This window comes from Gobius niger (assembly GCF_951799975.1).
Source record: "Gobius niger genome assembly, chromosome: 24".
In the NCBI taxonomy this organism is placed as follows: Eukaryota; Metazoa; Chordata; class Actinopteri; order Gobiiformes; family Gobiidae; genus Gobius; species Gobius niger.
Window position 1 is genome coordinate 2,475,759 of NC_136875.1, and position 23,491 is coordinate 2,499,249.

At 44.0% G+C, this 23,491-nt stretch overlaps 1 protein-coding gene across 1 annotated transcript; it reads right to left on the minus strand.

Moving 5' to 3' along the window:
- Positions 1 to 547: 547 nt before the first annotated feature.
- rnf130 (ring finger protein 130) lies at positions 548 to 19,046 on the minus strand. Its single transcript, XM_079582483.1, has 9 exons — positions 18,870 to 19,046; positions 12,857 to 13,097; positions 11,450 to 11,638; positions 8,659 to 8,900; positions 6,463 to 6,534; positions 5,098 to 5,180; positions 3,089 to 3,185; positions 2,081 to 2,249; positions 548 to 744 (listed from the first exon to the last, which is right to left on the minus strand). Exons 1-9 carry the CDS (start codon positions 18,876 to 18,878, stop codon positions 653 to 655), a joined length of 1,194 nt encoding a protein of 397 aa, XP_079438609.1. The 5' UTR covers positions 18,879 to 19,046; the 3' UTR covers positions 548 to 652.
- Positions 19,047 to 23,491: the final 4,445 nt, after the last annotated feature.

Below are 23,491 nucleotides of genomic sequence, written 5' to 3' on the forward strand. Positions count from 1 at the left end.
CATTCTGGAGTTTATTTAGTTGAGTTTATTGAGTCTTATAGATCTGTGGTATGAATACACTGTATATGCTGGCATTTATAGAGCCATGGATACAGGAGAGAGGGGGGAGGGGGGGAGAGAGGGGGGGGGAGAGACAGAAGAGGGAGAAGAGAGAGACCAGGAAAGATAAGGAGGGAGAGAGAGAGAGAAGAGAGAGAGAGAGAGAGGGGGGGGGGGAGGGGGGAGAGGGGAGTTCAGACAGATGTTTAACCTTTTTAAAAGTGCGCGCACATGAACCAGGTCCACACGCGTTCACACCAGTGTTGGAGCGGCTGGAGCGGGTCTGAACAGGTTTCCGGGGTCACAGTTACATGTTCTAGGATACTTGATTGGTTTAAATACAGCATATGTTTGTACAGTCCATCAGAGGCCCCAGGTCCAGTCCCAGGTCCGGTCCCAGGTCCGGTCCCAGGTCCAGTCCCAGGTCCAGTCCCAGGTCCAGTCCCAGGTCCAGTCCCAGGTCCAGTCCCAGGTCCAGTCCCAGGTCCAGTCCCAGGTCCGGTCCCAGGTCCAGTCCCTTTGAGTCCTCAGGGGGTTTTAAAGCAGGCTCACGGCCGCAGACCTCCACAGACCAAGGCCACCCGCCCGCCCGCCCCCGCAGTGTCCACCAGGATCAGGACTTGTCCTCGTAAAAGTCTGACTCTGGGAGCTCCATCTCAGCCACGCCACGGGGGGGCGCTACAGGGGAGAAGAGCTGCACTCCACCTGAAACACAGACAGTGAGCGATAAACAGGGCCGTCCCCCATATTCTCCTGCACAAACACTTTAAAGTCAGTAATGATTGTACAAATACATACCGTTATGCTCTAATATAGGCCGGGGCCTTTATTTACTCAAGGGCATCTAGGACCAGGCCTTTATTGGAACCAGGCCACAATTAGAGACAGGCCTTTATTTCTATTTGAGCAAAACGGACGACCAGGAAAATGAAGAAAAACTAGATTTGTGTCCATTTGCACCTAAAATATTAGGTTCATTTATTAATGAACATTTCAAACCCTCTCCCAGCGGCTGGAACATTGACGCCTTTTATTTTGTCGGGACAACAGGAAGTGTTTCGTTGCTGTTAGCGGAGCTTTGACATCAGTGTCACTGCAGGTTTCTGTTTCGTTTTTACCGCGGACCGGATTATTTGTTGTTATCTTGCGTAAAAGGCGAGTTTAGACGGAGCGTTTGTGTTTGTGATCGATCATGAGACTGACCCGAGAGAAGACGAGACGCTCGCGCTGATGGGAGGAGTTATTTTGAGGCGTGGGACTGACCTGCACACGGAGCAGCTGGACGTGCTTTGAAGACGCGATCGTGACTTTATTAAAACCCTGGAGGGTCACACAACATTTGTTTGCCCTGTTTCCAAATATGGTCACAGGAGGTTTGAAAAGTGGCTAAATCTGTGTCAAAGTTACGCTCGGATCAGCTCCTCCTCAGCGCCCCCCTCGGCCCGGGTTCCGTTTGTTACTTCCTGCACATGAGTTTTCCTTTACACCAGTATGAGACAAACTCCTAACATGGGGAATATTTCTACTGCTATAGTTTCTAATAAAAGCCCCGGCCTGTTTTAGAGACCGGCTTTAATTTGCCTCCGCCAGCCGCGAACCCGGCCTCTGTCAGAGACCCGGCCTCTAATGGAATTACAGGCCAGTATTAGAGAATTTATGGTAATTGTCTAATATCAGTAATAATATATATATATTTTACAAAATGCCGAAATCTCCAGAACCATAAGAGATAGAGAAAGTCTATACCTCCAATAAAACTGGAATAACATTTCAAAAACTCTGTTCTGGATCCTTCATAATATGTGATGTTTGATTGCTAATGCTGACGGCTATAGTACAAATACACTGAGTAGACAAACGACATGATGAAAGGTTCACGTCTCCTTATGAAAACAATCAGTTAAAGTCAGCTCCGCATCGATACTCCAACAGCGGCCGATATTCATGTGTCTGAAAACGACCGCTCGTGATCCCAGAGGGCATTTACAGGACACAGAAATCTCCTGGACGCTGGGAAACGGCTTGTGAAATGCACCCTTACTGGTCACAGTGATGGTGATGTCAGTGGGTGTGGCCTCTGGGTGGGCGGGGCTTGGCTCCAGGATAATGGATGGTTGCAGGGAGTCACTCAGAGGGGTCCTCTGGCTTCGGGACACGGGGCTGAAGCGAGAGCCGTCCAGCGACACCGACTCCACACAAGGAATGCTGGTCTGGAACAGGACAGAGGCACAGGGGTCAAAAGGCGAGATCGTCCTCACATGGAGTGTACACTTGTATCTGTCATTTCAGGTCAAACATTCGGCCTAGGACGGGTGGAGAGCAGGGGTTTGGGGATGCCGCCGTCCATGATTTATATGACACATCCAAATAGGGATAAATCGTGCCGTTTAATTGTCGGAATTAATCTATAACACGGAAGAAAAGTTGGACAAAGCGGAGTGAGTTCCCATGAAAAGATCAAAACAGTTGAGATTTTAACTTTTTTTTTTTTTTTTGGCAGCTATTCTAGCAACAGAAACAGTCAGTTGTGATTATGGGAAAACCTGGGGGGAACAGGACCTGGACATCACTATTTCAAAAATGTCTAAAAAAACAGTCTATACAGTAATGCAGTAATATCTTCCCTTTACTGTGCGGATGCCAAACTACTCCTGGTATTATTACGCCTTACAATATAGTCCCCCCTTTTATCCGCTTAGAAAATCCACTTTGTTTAATTGTGTGTAATTATACTTTGTAGTGGAACACGTCACGTAACCATATTTAAATAGGGAAAACGTGGAAGAGCTTGGTAGCTTCTATCTTGACCTGTTTTGGAGCTATAGAGGAGAGAGGGAGAGGCTAAATGCTAACGCCGTCTGCGCTGTGTTTACGTGACTGAGGGCACGGGGGAAGATCAGACAGGTCCTAAAGAACTCGTCACAGCTCAGGTAAGAACATATCTCAGTGTGGAAAAACGGTGGCCTGTTCCTTTAATGATGTTATACTTTGTCTATTTTGACAGATAAGTGGACCTTTAAAGATCCGTCGTTGTTGAAGCCGTACTCACCACGATCCCCAAGGCCTTGAGGATGTTGAGCTTACACATGGGGCATGTGCAGTGCTCGTTGAGCCACGGGTCCACACAGCCTTTGTGGAACACATGTCTGGAAAACACAAACACTTCACTGAACAACAGAATCACACACACACACATTCCCCGGATCATTTCAGCGCTCACACTGCCTTCATTACCAGGAATGTCTTGACACCTATGTTTTTGTCTTGATGCATTTAACAAAAAAGAGTGAATACATTAAAAAAAAACCTTAACATGTAACTTCTACTATTCTACAATACTAGAAGTTCATGGACAGATATTCAAACATGTAATAATGAGCATGTTTCTAATTTAAAGGGGCTAGATGCATGTTAGTCATTTTATACTCACTACTGCCACCTCAGGTCTAATGCGTAACTGCAGCTTCTATATGAAGTAACTAGGGCTGCAACAAACGATTATTTTGGTAATCGATTAATCGATCGATTATTTTTACGATTAATCGCTTGGCTGTGAAAGGTGCATGGAAATTGTATTTTTTTCCATTTTTTTATCACATAAGGCTAAAGTGGGGGCGCTTGAAGACATGCTGATGGAGTAAACTTAAAGTAAACGTTTGATGGAGGCTCTTTGTGCCAATTCTGCTTTCTGATTGGACGAGACAAAAACGGATATTTATGAAATTTACGATGTACAAAACACTGCAGACCCTCACTTTAAAAACAAAGTAGGTTTTCATCCAAAATACATCATTGTCATGTCTTTTTTGCTCTATTTTAGTCTTTAGTTAAACGATTAATCAATTACTGGAATAGTTGACAACTATTTTAGTAATCGATTAGTTGTTTCAGCCCGAGAAGTAACACCTTTTATAGTCCCTTTAAAGAGCGGTGTTGTGCTTTTTTTTGCAGGTGTTTGGTAATAATGCCAAACACATCTTTGTCACAATCTAACTAACACTTTGTCAGTTGGAAAATGCATTATGAACCTGAAGCAGCTGAAAATGTCTGATCCTCTGGGCGAGCTAAAATAAGCCCCTCCCACTTCCCCTTGTGCTCCATCTTTGACTCATTTTCACCCAGTTTTCTTTAGTCGAGTTCTTTTACTTGTGCTAGGGCCGTGCAATTAATCGAAATTCGATTACGATTTCGATTACAACAGTAAACGATTAAAAAATTAGCATAATCGCAAAAAATCGATTATATTTTTTTTTTTGCAATTTTTTTTTTTTTTCAAATTAATTTTTTTGCTGGATTTTTGTCACTTTTTTGCTGGATTTTTGTCACTTTTTTGATGGATTTTTGTCTTTTTTCTGCTGGATTTTTGTCACTTTTTTTATGGATTTTTTTTTTTTTTTTTATGGATTTTTGTCATTTTTTTTCTGGATTTTTGTCTTTTTTCTGCTGGATTTTTGTCACTTTTTTGATGGATTTTTGTCATTTTTTTGGATGGATTTTTGTCTTTTTTTGATGGATTTTTGTCACTTTTTTGATGGATTTTTGTCTTTTTTTTGATGGATTTTTGTCTTTTTTTGCTGGATTTTTGTCACTTTTTTGATGGATTTTTGTCTTTTTTTTAATGCATTTTTGTCTTTTTTTTGATGGATTTTTGTCTTTTTTTTGATGGATTTTTGTCTTTTTTTTGATGGATTTTTGTCACTTTTTTGATGGATTTTTGTCTTTTTTTGATGGATTTTTTTTAAAGGCAACAAATAATCGTTTGAATAATCGTGATTTCAATTATGACAAAAATAATCGTGATTATTATTTTTTCAATAATCGAGCAGCCCTAATTTGTGCTGTTGTTTTCTCTTCTTTTCTTAACAGTGGAGGTGACTCCCACTTGTGCACACTGGCATTAGCCCGCACCGAACACTACATTGGAAGCCATTGATTTTCACGGTCTACTGGCTGTAATCACGCTGAAGCACTGCTCTTTAAGGTGAGCGACATCCGCACAATTCCACAGTGCTTGCACACTCGCTCTAACAGAAGAAGAGAAGAGTTTAGAGTGCGTACTTGCAAGGCAGGATCCGGACCACATCGTTCAGCTGATACGACTCAATGCAAACAGCACAGTGATTAAAGTCTGGGTCAGTCTCCTGGGGAATGAGACGGAAAGGAGAGACAGGTCAAAGCCAGCGACATCTGGCATCTACAGTTTTACCCTTAAAGGTAGAAGATTGCTCTTGTTATAGCCATAATCAGAATAATCAGAGCTCCTGGTGTTCTGTTATGTAGGGCTGGGTACCGTTAAACAATACCATTATAGTGTAGGGAACGTTTAGGTACTACTGATATCGAAAAATGAAAGAATCTAATTCAGGTACAGAAAAAAAATCTTTAGATCCAAGTTTAAGACAGATAGACGGATAGCAACCATATTAAATAAAGGATTTAAGGGGAGACACTACAGGCAAAACTCAATTTTTTCAGTTTTCAGGTTTTGGGCCAAATTGGTCTCTAAACATACAAGCTTTCACCCGGAAACAGAAAATATGCCTAATCTTCACAATAACATGTTTAAATATTGCGCTGATTCAATGTTCCCCCATAGACTTATATGGGACAATGCAATTTCAAGGGCCTTTTTCTCAAAACACATTTTTCCATCATTATGGCGACACTATGTCCACGTCAGTCGGACCTAAAGACTTCACATTTTCCAGCCTTGGACTGAACAATATTTGGAAGATTTTTTCAGAGGGATTTTTTATTATTTAATCCCTTAAGCCCCATTTATTGAGTTTTGAATGTCAAAAAATAAGGCGAAAATTATTTTTTTACAAATGTTTCCACTAAAAAACAGCTTATTTTAAAACTAAACAAGAAATCTAAAATCCCCTCTGAGAAAGTCTTGGCAACTCATTTATCAATAAAATGAAACCATACATTTGAATGTAGCTCTATCCATTATTCAGATTTCGTCGCCGAAAAGATGTGAAATTTGGGGCATTTTTAGGCATAAAACACCTTGTTCTTTTATGAAAAGAAAAAATGACAGAAAACTTGCAATGCATTTTTTCTCTTACATTTATGCCAGTGATCGACAGCAAAAGTTTCACATTGATATCTGTAAATATACATTTTTTCCCTATTCACCTGCAGTGTCTCGCCTTAAAAAAAATAGTTTTAAATAAAAATCCAATTTTTTCTTCCTTTTCATGCACTTTTTCTTTTCAAACTTTTACACAATTTATCCCAATTTTCCAAACTTCTTCCAAAATTTGCAGATCTTCCACACATTATTGTTCTTTTTTCTGGTTATAGGTGACTGAATATTCTAGTATAGGCAACGGAAAAAAGTCATTAAAGTATTGGAAAAAAAATTTAATTCCTTCATTTTTTCTCTGTCCACCATCTGGGCATGTCCAGGTGCCTCACCTTGTCTCCTCTCCTAACCGTCCTCGTGGTCAGTTTCCTGATGGCCTTTTTAGCTGCATCTCCAAATCCTCTCTAGTGAGCACAGAAGGACAGAAGAATAAGACAGATGTGGTGCGAGCGTTATCTGCTGCCCTCGTGTGGTGAACATGGGTAATTGCATTGAGCGTAGGCACGCTTGTGCGAGTGTGCGGGCGGGTCCCAGGGTGTGAAAGGTGCACACTCACGGGTGGGGGGCATGGATCTATTATAAACGGGGGGCTGGTTGATTAGTCGTACATTTTGTTGAGCGCTATTGCTATTATTTTTGTCAATAAGCTATCCATCCTTTCAATAATATCCTTGGCCTCAATACCGATAACCACACCGCTGAATCCAGATCTCTGTATAGGCCTGGCACGTGACACAAATCTACAGGACCCAATCTTAAACCAAACAAAAAGCAAAAACATACTGAATTTGAGTTAGTATTCAGCTCAGAGGACACTTTAGGTCAGGGGTCCTCAGACTTTTTTCTCTGGGGGCCACATTATTGTTCCTGACTGTTCTTACACTTGTGCTTTACAAGTCTGTGTCACAAGTTTCTCAAAGTACTGCACACTGCAAAAAGTAATTAACTAGATCAGTATAAACATCTCAATTTGAGCATAATAATCCAAATTTTAGTTGTTTTGACTAGTTAAGAAGTTGTTGGGCATTTGTCCTGGATTATTTCACTTGTTCTGAGATGTTTCTGACTCGTTTCGATACATTTCGTCCTTATTTCAGGTCATTTTCTTTGCCAATGGGGTAAGAAAATTGGTCTTATCTCATTGGCAATTTTACTTTCTTATTTCAAGCGAGATTTACCCTAGAACTGGTCTGAAATGTCCTCAAACAAGCAAAGTAAACTTGGTCCGATCAGGAAAAGTGTCTAAATGAGTGAAAACCGCTCAAAACAAGAAACATTTCCTCAATTCAAGTCATTTAAGCCAATGCTTGATATTTATTCATTCTCTCCACACTCTGTGGTTAAGCTTCATTTACCACGGGGCTATAATGTGTTTATATTCTGATCTCTTATGTAAGTGCCCTCTGCTGGACACCTGTGGAATTATTTTTTATTTATTCAAATTGCCCCCTAGTGGCTGGAATGAGTAAACTGGTTATTTAGTTAAAATATCCAAACTCCGCACAGGAATGGGCTAGAAACTTACTTTTTTTTTGGGACATACTGGGGGATTTTGTGGGGCCCGGATTAAATCATCTCGTAGTTTGAGGACTCCTGCTTTAGGTGCTAATTTGTATCTAAAGTAACATCTCCAAAGGTCTGTACATTCATTCATGATTTCTAACAAGGCTTTAGCAGACCCCTCAGTGTTTCCCCTACCATTATTTTGGCATGACGGGCCGCCCCGCCATCCCAGGTAGCAAAATCGGTATGGCCCAGATGTGGCCCACATCAGACACGTTGATTTGGCTCACATACCGTGTGGATTATCGGCCATAACGTGGTCCATATCCGGTTGCCACATCTGGCCCACAATAAACCCAGAACAGGGCCAACTCTTAGCCAGTAGTAAACCAGATTATTCAAAGGTGGTCCAGACATGGCCCACTGATGGTTTGCCACCATTGGCCCACAGATGTTTTGCCATTTTTGGGCCATTTTTGATATTTTGTATATGGGCCATATTTGGTTTGCCTCTGGTTATTCCGGTTTAAAATATCCTGGAAGTGCCATGTCTTTGCCATAAGTGGCCCATAAACGTTATTCCATTAATGTGTTGTTATGTTTTAAATGGCCCACTTCTGGTTTACATCTGTTTCCCGCGGGCCACACCAATGCCACAAGTGCCACATCTTTGCCTGATGTGGGCCACATCGGCTTGCTATCTGGGATCTGCGCTCCCCGCACTTGAAAAGCTAATCACCGATCATTAAAACGAGGGCCTTCACCAAATCCATTCCGCAAATCCATTCCAGATCGTGTTTTATGACATGCAACGCCTGCTCAAACCAGTCCGAGTCCGTGTTTTTATGCAGGGATATTGTAGAAAGTCCAGAGAAATGAGCCTTAAATGCTGATTTTGGCTCCTCTCATTGTGAATAATGACTATAAGAGATAGAGTGGTACATTTGGACACAGCCAAGGTCAGCACATGGTCATCGGATAAGGAGAGCACGGATAAGGTCATTCTCATGCACGTCCGGTCTCACCTGAGTGCGCCCCCGCGTGGAGCTGCGGAGCCTCTGCGCGCAGTAGAACAGGAGCCAGGCCGAGCTGACCCCCAACAGGACGATGAAGGACACGGAGACGAAGACCAGCGAGGACCGCGGCGAGTTGGGAGACCGCGGCCCCACCAGGACTCGGACCTGCACCGTCAGGTTCCTCTCCAGCAGAGACAGCAGCTCCCTCCCGAAGGGCTCCGGGATCATCACCGCCACCACCGGACCAGTGCCTGCCCAACAGACCAAGGCCATCAGCAGGGAAAGCAGGAGCATACCGGGCCGGGCCAGAACCGAGTCAGAACCGGGACGGAAGAGTGTCTGAACAAGCCCCGACAATGGACAATACAGGACAGGACAGTGGGGTCAGGGCCTTCTCTCACTGCCCCGGCGAAGAAAAAAAGTGCAAAATGTCTTAACAGTACACTTCATTTGTAATTTATTTATATAATGTACAGTTGAATGTCCGAACGAGGCAAAATTAAGTGGATTTATTGATCGCCACTGTGCAGAAGTACATGTAGTTCTGTATGATATGAACATTTTTAAAGTTATTGTTTACTTTTGGTGACCCCACACACGGCACACTGAGGGAACATGGGCTATCGACCCAAATGTTGTTCGTATCACAGGCGCTCCTCTCCTTACACCCATTCTGAACTTCCGCCATATATCTGTGTCTTTGAGCTAAAAATACGTTTCCAATGATCAGTAACTCGATCCTGCTCCACACCAGTGCACAACATGACACAGACTGACACACAGACACAGACAGATGTGCTGCAGATGAAGCAGACAGAGGTGCAGCTACTGTCTGTGTCATGGCAGAGGCACACAGTACTGTCAAAAATGCAAATGTATGGAGCTAAATTAGTACCAAATTACATACAGAAAAGGTCAGTTTATACGACTGTTTCATACTGGTAGAAGCCAGTATTAAAGGTAATTATTCTTTTTGTTATTTTCGTTTTACTGTGTTAGCTTGTAGCTCCTCAAGCTACAGGTAAACAAACTCTCAAAGAGCTCCTGGCAGTTCATGTTTACTGGCCCCACTTGTGAAAAAGGTGTAAAGACAAGCTGTGAATGGGCAGATTTCATGCATATTTAATGAACAATTGAAAACAATGTCTGCCAAAAGTGTCTTGGCCCTTCTTGAATTCTGCTGCTCAGAGACGAGCGCCAGCTGTGTTCACTGCATTTGGAGTTTCTGTGTTCCACATTGTTTTACTGGATACTTGTGGAGGCTTCACAAGAAGCCCTACAGAAAACAAAAAGGGACAAACCAGGAGGTATCCGGGCAAGACTCACAGCTAAGCCACACAGATCCTCTGTCACTACTATCGGCTGATGTTGGGTCACTGACGGATAATATTGGTCTGCTATGCTTTTCCCAGAAGATGGTGAAAGATGTGGAGCAGAGGGAGTTTTATTTCTATGAGTGAAACGTTTGCGATGGTAATAAATGCTTAACTGTAGTTGTTACATCAAATTAAATCACTAATCTTAACGGCCTACACACAAGGCCTTTCCAATCCCTCCATATCAGTATCGGCCCACAAATATTCACATCAGTCGGGCCCTAGTAGTAGCAATCACAGTACCTGCTGCTGTTGTACATGAGCACTGTAGCGGTAGGAGTAGTAGTAACAGTAGTAGTAGTAGTAGTACCTTCGTGGCCCAAGCGGACAGTCTCATTACTACTGTTGTTGTAGTATTAGTAGTAGCAGTAATAGTATTAGTAGTAGTAGTAGTAATAGTAGAAGTAGTAGTAGTAGTAGTAGTACCTTCGTGGCCCATGCGGACCGTCTCGTTGCTGCTGTTGTTGTAGTATTAGTATTAGTAGTAACAGTAGTAGAAGTAGTAGTATTAGTAGTAGTAGTACCTTCGTGGCCCTTGCGGACCGTCTCGTTGCTGCTGTTGTTGTAGTATTAGTATTAGTAGTAGTAGTAGTAGTAGTAGTGGTAGTACCTTCGTGGCCCATGCGGACCGTCTCGTTGCTGCTGTTGTTGTAGTATTAGTAGTATTAGTAGTAACAGTAGTAGAAGTAGTAGTATTAGTAGTAGTAGTACCTTCGTGGCCCTTGCGGACCGTCTCGTTGCTGCTGTTGTTGTAGTATTAGTATTAGTAGTAACAGTAGTAGTAGTAGTAGTAGTAGTGGTAGTACCTTCGTGGCCCATGCAGACCGTCTCGTTGCTGCTGTTGTTGTAGTATTAGTAGTAACAGTAGTAGTAGTAGTAGTAGTAGTACCTTCGTGGCCCTTGCAGACCGTCTCGTTGCTGCTGTTGTTGTAGTATTAGTAGTAACAGTAGTAGTAGTAGTAGTACCTTCGTGGCCCATGCGGACCGTCTCGTTGCTGCTGTTGTTGTAGTATTAGTAGTAACAGTAGTAGTAGTAGTAGTAGTAGTACCTTCGTGGCCCATGCGGACCGTCTCGTTGCTGCTGTTGTTGTAGATTAGTAGTAACAGTAGTATTAGTATTAGTAGTAGTAGTAGTAGTACCTTCGTGGCCCATGCGGACCGTCTCGTTGCTGCTGTTGTTGTAGTTGTAGTATTAGTAGTAACAGTAGTAGTAGTAGTAGTAGTAGTAGTAGTAGTACCTTCGTGGCCCATGCGGACCGTCTCGTTGCTGCTGTTGTTGTAGATTAGTAGTAACAGTAGTATTAGTATTAGTAGTAGTAGTAGTAGTACCTTCGTGGCCCATGCGGACCGTCTCGTTGCTGCTGTTGTTGTAGTTGTAGTATTAGTAGTAACAGTAGTAGTAGTAGTAGTAGTAGTAGTAGTACCTTCGTGGCCCATGCGGACCGTCTCGTTGCTGCTGTTGTTGTAGATTAGCACGGCGTTAGCCTTGTATGTAGCCGCTCTCTGGATCTTCTCTCTGAACGTGCAGTTTCCCCTCTGCATCAGCGCCACCCACTGGACCGAACGAGGAGGACTGAAGCGGGTCTGGGGGTCACAGCCCTGCAGGTCCACGCCTGGACCAGAGAGAAACCAGGGTTAGACCTGACATGGACCTGTGCAGGCTAACAGCAAAGAGCTAACAACCCGCTAGCTGCTGAGTCAGTGCTGTTAGCGGTTTGGACAAGGACGGTCTTAATGTGAAAGCAGCAAAACACAGGAACTAAAGACGAACTATAACAGAGAGCAAATGTAAACGCTATTGTTATGCTGAGGGCAATCACCTCTTACAACAACTTACAACTCTGACAAATCAGAGGCCAGAGCAGGACTCTTATTGTGAAAGAATAACTGTAGTTGTGAAGGCAGGACTCTTATTGTGAAAGAATAACTGTAGCTGTGAAGGCAGGAGTCTTATTGTGAAAGAATAACTGTAGCTGTGAAGGCAGGACTCTTATTGTGAAAGAATAACTGTAGCTGTGAAGGCAGGAGTCTTATTGTGAAAGAATTACTTGTTGTGAAAGCAGGAGTCTTATTGTGAAAGAATTACTTGTTGTGAAAGCAGGACTCTTATTGTGAAAGAATAGCTCTTGTTGTGAAGGCAGGACTCTTATTGTGAAAGAATAACTGTTGTTGTGAAGGCAGGACTCTTATTGTGAAAGAATAACTTGTTGTGAAGGCAGGACTCTTATTGTGAAAGAATAGCTCTTGTTGGGAAGGCAGGACTCTTATTGTGAAAGAATAGCTCTTGGTGTGAAGGCAGGACTCTTATTGTGAAAGAATAGCTCTTGGTGTGAAGGCAGGACTCTTATTGTGAAAGAATAACTGTTGTTGTGAAGGCAGGACTCTTATTGTGAAAGAATAACTTGTTGTGAAGGCAGGACTCTTATTGTGAAAGAATAGCTCTTGTTGGGAAGGCAGGACTCTTATTGTGAAAGAATAACTTGTGAAGGCAGGAGTCTTATTGTGAAAGAATAACTTGTTGTGAAGGCAGGACTCTTATTGTGAAAGCAGGACAGTGGCTGTTGTGGAGGCTGCAGTATCACATGGAGGTCAGAGCATCTGGTGTCATGTTTCACTGAAGGACACTGCAGCTAAGCCTGTACTTTGGAGAAGCAGACAGGAGCGTACAGGAGCAGGCAGGAGCGTACAGGAGCAGACAGGAGCAGGCAGGAGCGTACAGGAGCAGACAGGAGCAGGCAGGAGCGTACAGGAGCAGACAGGAGCAGGCAGGAGCTAACAGGAGCAGGCAGGAGCAGACAGGAGCGTACAGGAGCGTACAGGAGCAGCCTCACCTCCGTTGTGGGGCGTGGGGGCCAGCAGGACCCCTCTGGTCTCGGTCTTGGGCGAGTGCAGTCCAAACAGAGCGTCCTCGGAGCTGCTCACGTGGACCACATTGCCCCTGGAGTCGGTCGCCGTGGCGTTTACAGTCGCAATCACATGGTCGTCAGACAACAGGTTTCGATGCCCCGCCCACGCGGACCGCAGGAGGACCAAAATCAAGACCTGGGCCGCAGTCCGGGGCCGGGCCATGACCTGAAACACAGGTTATAAACACAAAAGAAGACAGTGTTAACAGCGCTTGGCCCGGACCAGACCCGGACATGACCTGGACCAGACCCGGACATGACTTGGACCAGACCCGGACATGACTTGGACCTGACCTGGACCTGACCCGGACATGACTTGGACCTGACCCACACATGACTTGGACCTGACCCGGACATGACTTGGACCTGACCTGGACCTGACCCGGACATGACTTGGACCTGACCCGGACATGACTTGGACCTGACCCGGACATGACTTGGACCTTACCTGGACCTGACACGGACATGACTTGGACCTGACCTGGACCAGACCCGGACATGACTTGGACCTGACCCGGATATGACTTGGACCTGACCTGGACCTGACCCGGACATGACTTGGACCGAATATGACCCAAAAACATCATTGCATTTGTCCACGGGGATCAATAAAGCACACTTTACCTTACCTCAGTCTCCTTCTCTCAAACGTCCTGCTTAATGTGTGAAAAATATCGGATATCGGCTACAAATATCTGATACTGAATCGATACCAATTTAAGCCAAGTCTCACGGATATGGACATTCCTCATTTCAATCACTAACATATTTTAATAATTAAATAAAACATCCACTTTTGGATAGATAGTGAGTGTGGGGAAAAGTCCAGTCCTTGTTTTCCATTAGTTTCTAAAAAAAAAAAAATATAGAATTAATCATCTAGATCTGTAAAAAAAGATAAGACAAATGATCTCACAAATGAGAAAAGAGACCGTTTACTTTTCACTCACAGCAGCCACTGTTAAAAAAGTCTCTTGGTATTTGTTAATACTGGCTACAGTTAGCGCCTCACAGCAAGAAGGTCCCGGGTTCGACTCCCACCCGGACGGAGATGGTTAATCTCAGTGGTAGGGCTGTGCAATTAATTGAAATGACATTTACTCTGCGTACCACCCACCACGTCATGCAAAAATGATCAAAACGAACTTCATTCAGTTTAACCATCTTTTCTTCATCTGAAATACTCCCAAGAACCCTCTACTATAGCCACGTTTCCCACGGAGTACGCATCTCCCCAGCCCTGTCGCTGTACGGGTTTCAACGTGTGCACGCTGGAATACACATTACTGAAGGCAGAACAGAAACGTTCGAGCCACGATGAGAACAATGTAGACAAATACTGCCTTTTGATGGGATTTATGGAGTTGTTCAGAGGCTGAAAGACGAGCTATAGATACAGACGGCATCTCGTCATAGAAGGGGGCGTGGCTTCGCTGAGGGGGAAAATAGAATCTTTAGAGAAACACAATTTTTCACTATTTTTAGCCATTTTCTGGTGGAATATGAACTTATTTATCACACATAAATAAAGTCAAGTGTAAATCGGGCCCATATGGATATTTTCTCACAGCACATTGTTCAGTAGAAGTGAAAAAACGGCAGTTGTAGCTCGCTCTAGCTAACCGTTAGCATTAGCCCGATGCTAACATGTAGCATCGAGCTAGCATCCTCCAGTTTTTTATGTATTTTTGGGCTGTTGAACCACTTTGCTCCTCCCCATGTCTTTGTTTCTTCCTTTAGTAGAAACTATATTCATAATTCAGCGTTTGTTAAAGTAGTTTTTGAATACTTGGAGAAAGTTAAGATTTTTCTCCAAATTGTTTTCCCCCTTAACTGTTTTCAAACATGACCATATATGGGCGATCCCAGAGATGCCGTCTGTATCTATGCAGCTAAGCTACATGTTAATGTTAGGCTAACAGCAGTTAAAGTCGTGCTAACAGCGGCTAAATGCTATCACAGCAGTATGCGCAGGCTCCCAGTGCTTGTTTCACGTGTGTAAAATGCGTTTAAACCTTTATAATATAATTTTACAGGATTTAAGCCTAACTTTAACCCAAACAAAACGGTACTTTGATTATAAACGTTTTTTTAAGGCGAGACTCTGCCGGTCCCTTGGGAAATTTCTTAAAGGAATAGGCCACTGTTTTTACATACTGAGATATGTTCTTACCTTAGCTTAGAGTTCATTTGTAAAAAAAAAAAAAAAAAAAGGGGGAACTATATTGTAAGGCGTAATAATACCAGGTACCAGGAGCAGTTTGACATCTGCGCAGTAACATCTTCACTTTACTGTGGGGACGCCGAAGTACCCCTGGTATTATTACGCCTTACAATATAGTCCCTCCTTTTATCCGCTTAGAAAATCCACATTGTTTAATTTTGTGTGATTATACTTTGTAGTGGAACACTTCACGTAACCATATTTAAATAGGGAGTTTGGAGGTGCAGAGGAGAGGAGGAGAGGCTAAATGCTAACGCCGTCTGTGCTGTGTTTACATGACTGAGGGCACGCGTGAAGACCAGACAGGTACACATGAACTCATCTTTGTTAAGGTAAGAACATGGTTTTATGTCATTTTTTACTTTCATGTAAAAAAATAAGGCCTTTTCTGCTTAAAAATACCCAACATTTCCTAGATTTCCGGCGACGAAATCTGAATAATGGCTGGAAATGGAATAAATCAGGCTTGGAATCAGTTAAAAAATCCCTCTGAAAAAACATGTATGATTAAACATGTTATTGTGAAGATTTGTGTTTGTGGTGAAAGTTTATATGTCAAGAGACCAAGGCCGTGGGAACCCAGGGTGCTGAGGGCGCTGCAGCACCCCCTGGTGGATATTTTGTGAACTGCAGGCAATATTAACCCCTTAACTCCCACCTGAACCAAGCACATTTTCTCCAGCTTTACCCCCAGTCCAAAGCTTCTGGAAAAAAGGTGTGTGAATAGCAACAAAACTGAGACGAAAACAAGGATGAAAATGTGAAAAAAGTGAGAAAAATTTGACGAAAAATGACAAAAAATTGACAAAAAAATTAGAAAAAATGGACGAACAAGTGACAAAAAAGTGAGAGAATTTTGACAAAAAATGCCAAAAAATGACAAAAATTGACAAAAAAATTGACAAAAAAGTGAGAAAAAAATGACGAAAAATGAGAAAAATTTGACAAAAAAATGGACAAAAAATGGACGAAAAAGTGATAAGAATTTGACTAAAAAATGCAATTAATTTGATGAAAAAGTGACAAAAAAGTCACGAAATTTTGACAAAAATGCTCTCGGTTCAGGCAGGAGTTAAGAGGTTAATAAATAGGATTTATGCACAGAAACAATATTTTGGGGGTAAATTTTGTCCCTCAGCACCCCCTAACTAAAATATCTTCCCACGGCTCTGCAAGAGACCAATTTAGCTTAAAAAAAAAAAGAGATTTTTGCCGGCAGGTTAATGCACGTTGGGAAACGTGTCTTAAGTGTTAGTTTGTGGTAGTTTTGTCAACTCAAGTGGACATTCCAGACCTCAGCTATGCACCTTCAGAATCCACTCCTGGGAGCTGGGATTTGCTTTTGAGTTTGCTACCAATTGGTTTCAGCCTGGCATCTTCAAATAGGGGAGACTGGGGCTGGTTGTAGAGTCCACTGCACATCAACTCAACATCCCACATCCTACACTTACACCAACTGAAAGCTCAAAACACTTGGCTTGAAGCTTATTCATACCGCCTTTGCTCTGCCCAATCCCGTCAGACCTTGGAAGCTAAGCAGGGAAGGGCCTGGTCGGTACTTGGATGGGAGACCGTTTGGTAACACCAGGAAGTCTAGCGAATGGAGTGAGTTAGTGAGTGGTTGGTGGTGGTCGGAGGGGCCGATGGCGCAGACTGGTCGCCTCGCTTCCGTCAGTCTACCCCAGGGCAGCTGTGGCTACAATAGTAGCTTACCACCACCGAGTATGGAGTGAACGAATAATGCAATGTAAAGCGTCTTTGAGTGTCCAGAAAAGCGCTATATAAAACCAATGCATTATTATTATTTATATCGTATTGCATTAAATAGTTGTTAACCCACAGAGCAAGATAACCCACTGTGTGTGAGGTCCCAGGTTTGATTCCCACCTGGACGGGGCCTTTCTGTGTGGAGTTTGCATGCTCTCCTCGTGTCTGGGTTTCCACTAAAAACATGTACAATAGGTGGTACAATAGGTGACCAGCTGACTCTGACCATCAGCCTGGCTCCACGTCTGGAGATGGGTCCCTTTATGGGTTGACCCAGCCAGGGCTGGACTGGCCATCGGGAGATTCTGGAGTTTTCCCGGTGGGTCGATCATACAGAAATAATGCCCATGATACCTGACACCGGCCTACAATTAACGCGAAAAGCGATCAGAAGCTCTATCTTTACATTTATGCAATTACACAACTCCTCCACTAGAGGGGTGTGACGCCTTTTATACCACTCTAGTGGCGTTTTCTTGAGTCATGGTTCCCAGATAATCTCGTATAATGAGCTATGAGCCTCTGGGACATAACACTCATGCCCCTCACATTGCCAATATAAGAGGAAATAGTTTATTGTAACTCCCTCCAGGACCCACAGAACCTCAGACCTCTATTTTTTGTACATTTTAGACAAACATTTGCAAAGAAGTGCATGCTGGGAGTTGTCAGGTGACTCGGTCTTGCCCCTCGTCGTCAGTGCAGTTTGGAAATCTTCTAGTTTCCATTAAAAGGATTTACAATGTTTGGCCTTTTTGGGATTTCTATTCTCACTCCACAGCTCTGTAACTCCGCGGTGAGTTTTACCATTTCATCTTCATCTACAGTTGATCACTTGGTGGTTTTTAGAAGTTTATTTGTGTTGCAGTCGTGAGAGGAACTTCATTAACAGAACGCACATTTTAAGATTGTTAAGTCATTTTACAAAAGTTCCTTCAAGTTGTAAATGACAAGATTAAAGTGTTGAGTCTCTGAGGGGTTATCTTGAATTCGGCAGAAACAAAATGCAGCTATTGTCCTCGATTCGTAGCTTATACTGTTTTAGTTCAAGCCAAGGGTTTATTGTTTTGCTCATCACCTCGACTATTGCATTGAATATGACAGTTTTGTTTTTTTAGGGGGCCGGTCTTGACCCAAAAGTCCCAGGCCGATTTTTTCTGCCAGTCCAGCCCTGGACCCAGCGGTGTCAAAGGAAGGGTCTGCAGAGGACACGCTTTAACCAATAAAAGCAGTGAGACATGCGCTCAACAAACACTAATGATTAACCTCTTACTGAACACATTTTCTTCAGATCGGCTTTACCCAAATCTGAAAGCTTCTTGAAAACAGCGGCTAAAGAGCAACAAAAACGTGCCGGAAAAGAAAAAAAGAAACAATAATAAAAGCCGCAAAACACAGTGAAACCATCAGTTTTGCTGGTCTATAGTCTGTAAGCTGGTGGAGAAGCTTTTAGATTTGGGTAAAGCCGAACTGCAGAAATGCGCTGGGTTAAAGTTTATTTTGTTGTTCAGTTCAACACTGTGATCTACACTTTTCAAACCTTTCAACACAGAAACATCAGACGAGGACGCTAAACAACATGTTGTCATAGCGCCCCCTAGTGTGGCTACACGACCATCCCCGGGCCTCCCCTATCTGGCAACCTCAAGTATCTGGCACCCCGGGCTCGCTCTGCTTTATTTCTAATCTTGGTATTTGAGCTCGAAACGGTCGGCGTAACAAACTTTAACCTGGTGTCAAACGTCAAACCGACCCCCCCGCGCGCGCCCTGGGACCCCACACGTCCTGTCGTCGGTGTCAACAGGGCGACACGATCCCACCGAGCCGCGCTTTGTTTAGCCTGAACGTGGGCTGAGCCGCCCCGGAGGAGGCGAGTCTCCTCACGCTCTCCTTCCAGCGCGCGCCCTTCCCCTCGCCAGGCTGAATCCCGTGCGTCCTTACCCTTACCTGTCTCATGTCCGCGTCTCCTTCAGGGACCCCTGTCAAACTCCCGGTGGAGGCAGCAGCAGCAGCAGCAGCAGCGGCAGCCAGGCGCGGTTCCTCTGGTTCACATCGCTGCCTCTGTCTCCGCCGTTTCACCGCCGATCACCGCGCGTCACGGGCGGGACGGAGCCGGGGGACACCATGGACGGGGACACTGCAGGAGGGGCCGGTGTGGTGTGTGTGTGTGGGGGGGGGTTGGAGGACGGAGAGAGTCCGGGTTCCAGGGCCGGGGTTTGGTTTGGTTTGTTTGTGCGTGTGAGATGAGTCAGCGGCAGAGGATGCGGAGCGCGTGCGCAGAGAGAGGGGGAGACGCATACGTCACCGGGACAGAGGAGGCCGTGGACGAACGAAGGTGAAAGAGAGGCTGCATGCTCAAAAGCCAACACAACGGGCAATAGGAGAGGATAGGAACAGACTTTCATCAGGTCTGAGTAAAGTAGAAGGGGAACAGTGCTCAGTGGGTTGTTTTTTTTTAAACAAAAGTATAAAAAAAATCTTTGGCTCTGAAAATGAACGGGGAAACTGTGGATGACTATAAAAAAATAAGTGTTGGTCAGAGTTCTATGGCACTCTCCAGGGGCGGACCGGCCATATGTCCATTCTGGAAGAGCACAGAAGGGCCACTGGCTCTAGGGCCACCAGTCCCGCCTCAACCGAGCTTTACCCAAATCTAAAAGCTAAAAAGAAAAGCATCAAAATAGCGAGAAAAAGAGGATGAAAAGTCAACAGAAACATGAGAAAAACACAATAAAAAATTATAGAAAAAATGATTAAAAAAACAACAAAAATGCGACAAAAATGTGGCGACGTGACGAAAAGTTTCCATCACTTTTGTAGGTCTTAGCTTTCAAATGAGGTGTTACATTGTTGATCTCCAGTCGAGAAGCTTTTAGATTTGGGTAAAGCCCAGTATAAAAAAAAACATGAATCTAAAAGGAATTCCGTGGAGTATGGTGTGCCACAAGGCTCAATTTTGGGACCAACATTATTTATTATTTATATTAATGATTTTGCTTCTGTTTCTACGACCACCTTTCCAGTTCTTTTTGCTGATGATACCGATCAAAAAATAATAATAAAAAGCCGAACTGGGGAAAATGCACTCGTTAATGTTATGGCGGGGGGTAAGAGGTTAAGATATGTATTTGTGGAAATCACAATTACGCTAATTTGGGCCAGGCTGGTCAGAGTCCAGGGCTGTTTTTCACTCCCAGTCCACCCCTGGCACTCTCTATTCTACAAACTTTGGTAGAGAAAGCTAGGCTCAATAGCCTCCAATAAAACTCTCAGGGATAATGATTGTAGTGCAAGAAGTTGAAGAGGCCATTCAAAAAAAATGAAAGAAGAACAACAAGTCAGGGAACGATGGTCTCTCGGAAGAGTTTTACAAATCATTTTCCAGCTCGGTGGCTCCATTTTGGCTTAATGTGTCTACAGAAAGTGTAGAAAACGGGAGACTACCTCCTTCACTTACTCAAGGTCTAACCACACTTATACCAAAACCTAAAAAAAAAACTCTGCTCTTTGACAAGTGGCCCAATCTGCCTCCTCAATACATGTCATAGGTTTGAGGTTCAATCACACACCAAGGTACTGAGACTTCCACTGTTAATGGACCAAAAGACCAAGAGGGAGTCTTACAAGTTTTGTTATTGCAAAGGTTTTGTAAAAAAAAAAAAAAAAAGTCTTTAAAAAAGGTTATGATTGCTTAAAATTGATTTCTAAAAGGGCTGTTGGGCAAAGCAATCTGGACTCCAACCTCTTCATCAGGTTTGCAGACGACACAACAATGGTGGGCTTCATCAGCAACAGAGACGAGTCAGACTACAGGAGTGAGTGAGCAGTCTGGCCATGTGGTGCTCACAGAACAATCTCTCTCTACATGTGGAGGAGACAAAAGAGATTGTTGTGGACTTTCGAAGAGCGCGGGTCCAGCTCCTCTAACAATCAACGGTGCTGCAGTGGAGAGGGTGACCAGCACTAAGTTCCTGGCGGTGCACATCACAGAGAAGCTCTCCTGGACCATAAACACTACATCACTGGTCAAGAAAAGTCATCAGCGTCTCTACTTTCTCCGCAAGTTGAGAAGAGCCAGAGTCTCAGCCTCCAGAGGGACTATAGAGAGCATCCTGACCATCACTGTGTGGTTCTTCTACAGAGGGACTATAGAGAGCATCCTGACCAGCTCCATCACTGTGGTTCTTCTACAGAGGGACTATAGAGAGCATCCTGACCAGCTCCATCACTGTGTGGTTCTTCTACAGAGGGACTATAGAGAGCATCCTGACCAGCTCCATCACTGTGTGGTTCTTCTACAGAGGGACTATGGAGAGCATCCTGACCAGCTCCATCACTGTGGTTCTTCTACAGAGGGACTATAGAGAGCATCCTGACCAGCTCCATCACTGTGAGGTTCTTCTACTGAGGGACTATAGAGAGCATCCTGACCAGCTCCATCACTGTGTGGTTCTTCTACAGAGGGACTATAGAGAGCACCCTGACCAGCTCCATCACTGTGTGGTTCTTCTACAGAGGGACTATAGAGAGCATCCTGACCAGCTCCATCACTGTGTGGTTCTTCTACAGAGGGACTATAGAGAGCATCCTGACCAGCTCCATCACTGTGTGGTTCTTCTACAGAGGGACTATAGAGAGCATCCTGACCGGCTCCATCACTGTGTGGTTCTTCTACAGAGGGACTATAGAGAGCATCCTGACCAGCTCCATCACTGTCTGGTTCTTCTACTGAGGGACTATAGAGAGCATCCTGACCAGCTCCATCACTGTGGTTCTTCTACAGAGGGACGATAGAGAGCATCCTGACCAGCTCCATCACTGTGTGGTTCTTCTACAGAGGGACTATAGAGAGCATCCTGACCAGCTCCATCACTGTGAGGTTCTTCTACAGAGGGACGATAGAGAGCATCCTGACCAGCTCCATCACTGTGAGGTTCTTCTACAGAGGGACTATAGAGAGCATCCTGACCAGCTCCATCACTGTGAGGTTCTTCTACAGAGGGACTATAGAGAGCATCCAGACCAGCTCCATCACTGTAGAAGAACCTCACAGTGATGGAGCTGGTCAGGATGCTCTCTATAGTCCCTCTGTAGAAGAGCCACACAGTGATGGAGCTGGTCAGGATGCTCTCTATAGTCCCTCTGTAGAAGAACCGGACAGAGCATCCTGACCAGCAGTGATGGAGCTGGTCGTGAGAGCAGCGGAGAAGATCTACGGAGCCCCTCTCCCCTCTATCAAGGACATGTACTCCACCCGTCTCTCAAAGGGGACCCTTCGCACCCATCACAGTCTCTTCAAGGTCTTTTCCAAACCTGGTGGACTTCCTTTGTCACTCAAATGTCACCACAAGTTGGAGAAAATGCCTGTCGAACTATCCAACTTTCACAAACAAATGCTGTTAGCCTGGTTGGTAATTTACAAGCATTCGTTCTGAACAATGGAAACTTTATGCACAAAATCAAATCTTTTTTTTTTTTTTTTCTTCTGGGTGGATAGCATTCTGGCGCTCTGTGGCAGCTCCTGAATGACAATGGACTTTTTATGAACTACATGGAGTTTCTATTTTGTGGCCTATTCCTCTAAGTCCAACTCAAGTCCGATTGCTTTCATTTCAGAAACTTAAGCCACATGGATCATTTATAGCTTTGTGGAACAGCTGTTGAGATAGAATAAAGCTAAAGGGAAATGTGAAGGATCATTTGGATGTTTTTTCCTCCTTAAATGTCTTTATCTGGACACTGTTTTTCACTGAGCTTTTGTTTGGCCTGCACTCCACCAATATTTTTTTATGGGACGGAAATTAGCCTTGAGCTAAATCCGGCATATTTACAGCACTACTTGTCTGTTCATTAATATGCACTGTCCCATTCAATTAAATTAATAAATGAAATGAAATGAATAAGTTTCACGAAGAAAAACAGCTGTTGGTGATGTCACTTCCCCTTCCCCTGGGTAAGGACGGTCAAATTGGGCAAATGTTTCTGAAGCTCTAGTTCACTAACTGTAGCGGCCAGCGGCCCTACACCACTGTCTGCTAGGCTGGCAAAGTAAAAGGGTGTTTAGCACGCGTGAAAGAGCCCAATACCCCTGTGTTAAGTGAAGAATCCTTTTTTATTTCCATATTTCAACAGCTTAACATCACGGTCAAAAACTGTATGCCTTCACTCTGCAGCACTGAGGCCACTCCCTTCAGCCCTTAAATAGGCCTGGACACGAACAGGAAGTGCAGTGCCACCTAGTGGCTGGTGGAACAAATACATAAAAAAGGCCTCTAAAATGGCTCTTACACTAACTGCATGGAGATCTAACAGTCGACCCCATGAAAGGTGGTGGTTATGGTTAAGGATTAGTTGCAAGTGTTAGTACTTAGAGGCTGTAATTTGATGGTTTCGGACGCAGCCTGTGACTTTGACACGCTTATAACACTTGTTACACTACTATGGAGTCTGGCTCCATCTACTGGTGACTAAATGTAACTACATTGACAAATGTGATTTGGATGTTTTTACAGGGATATTTGCAGCAGTACAAACACAGAAAGCCAATAATGAATAGTTTGACCCAAATG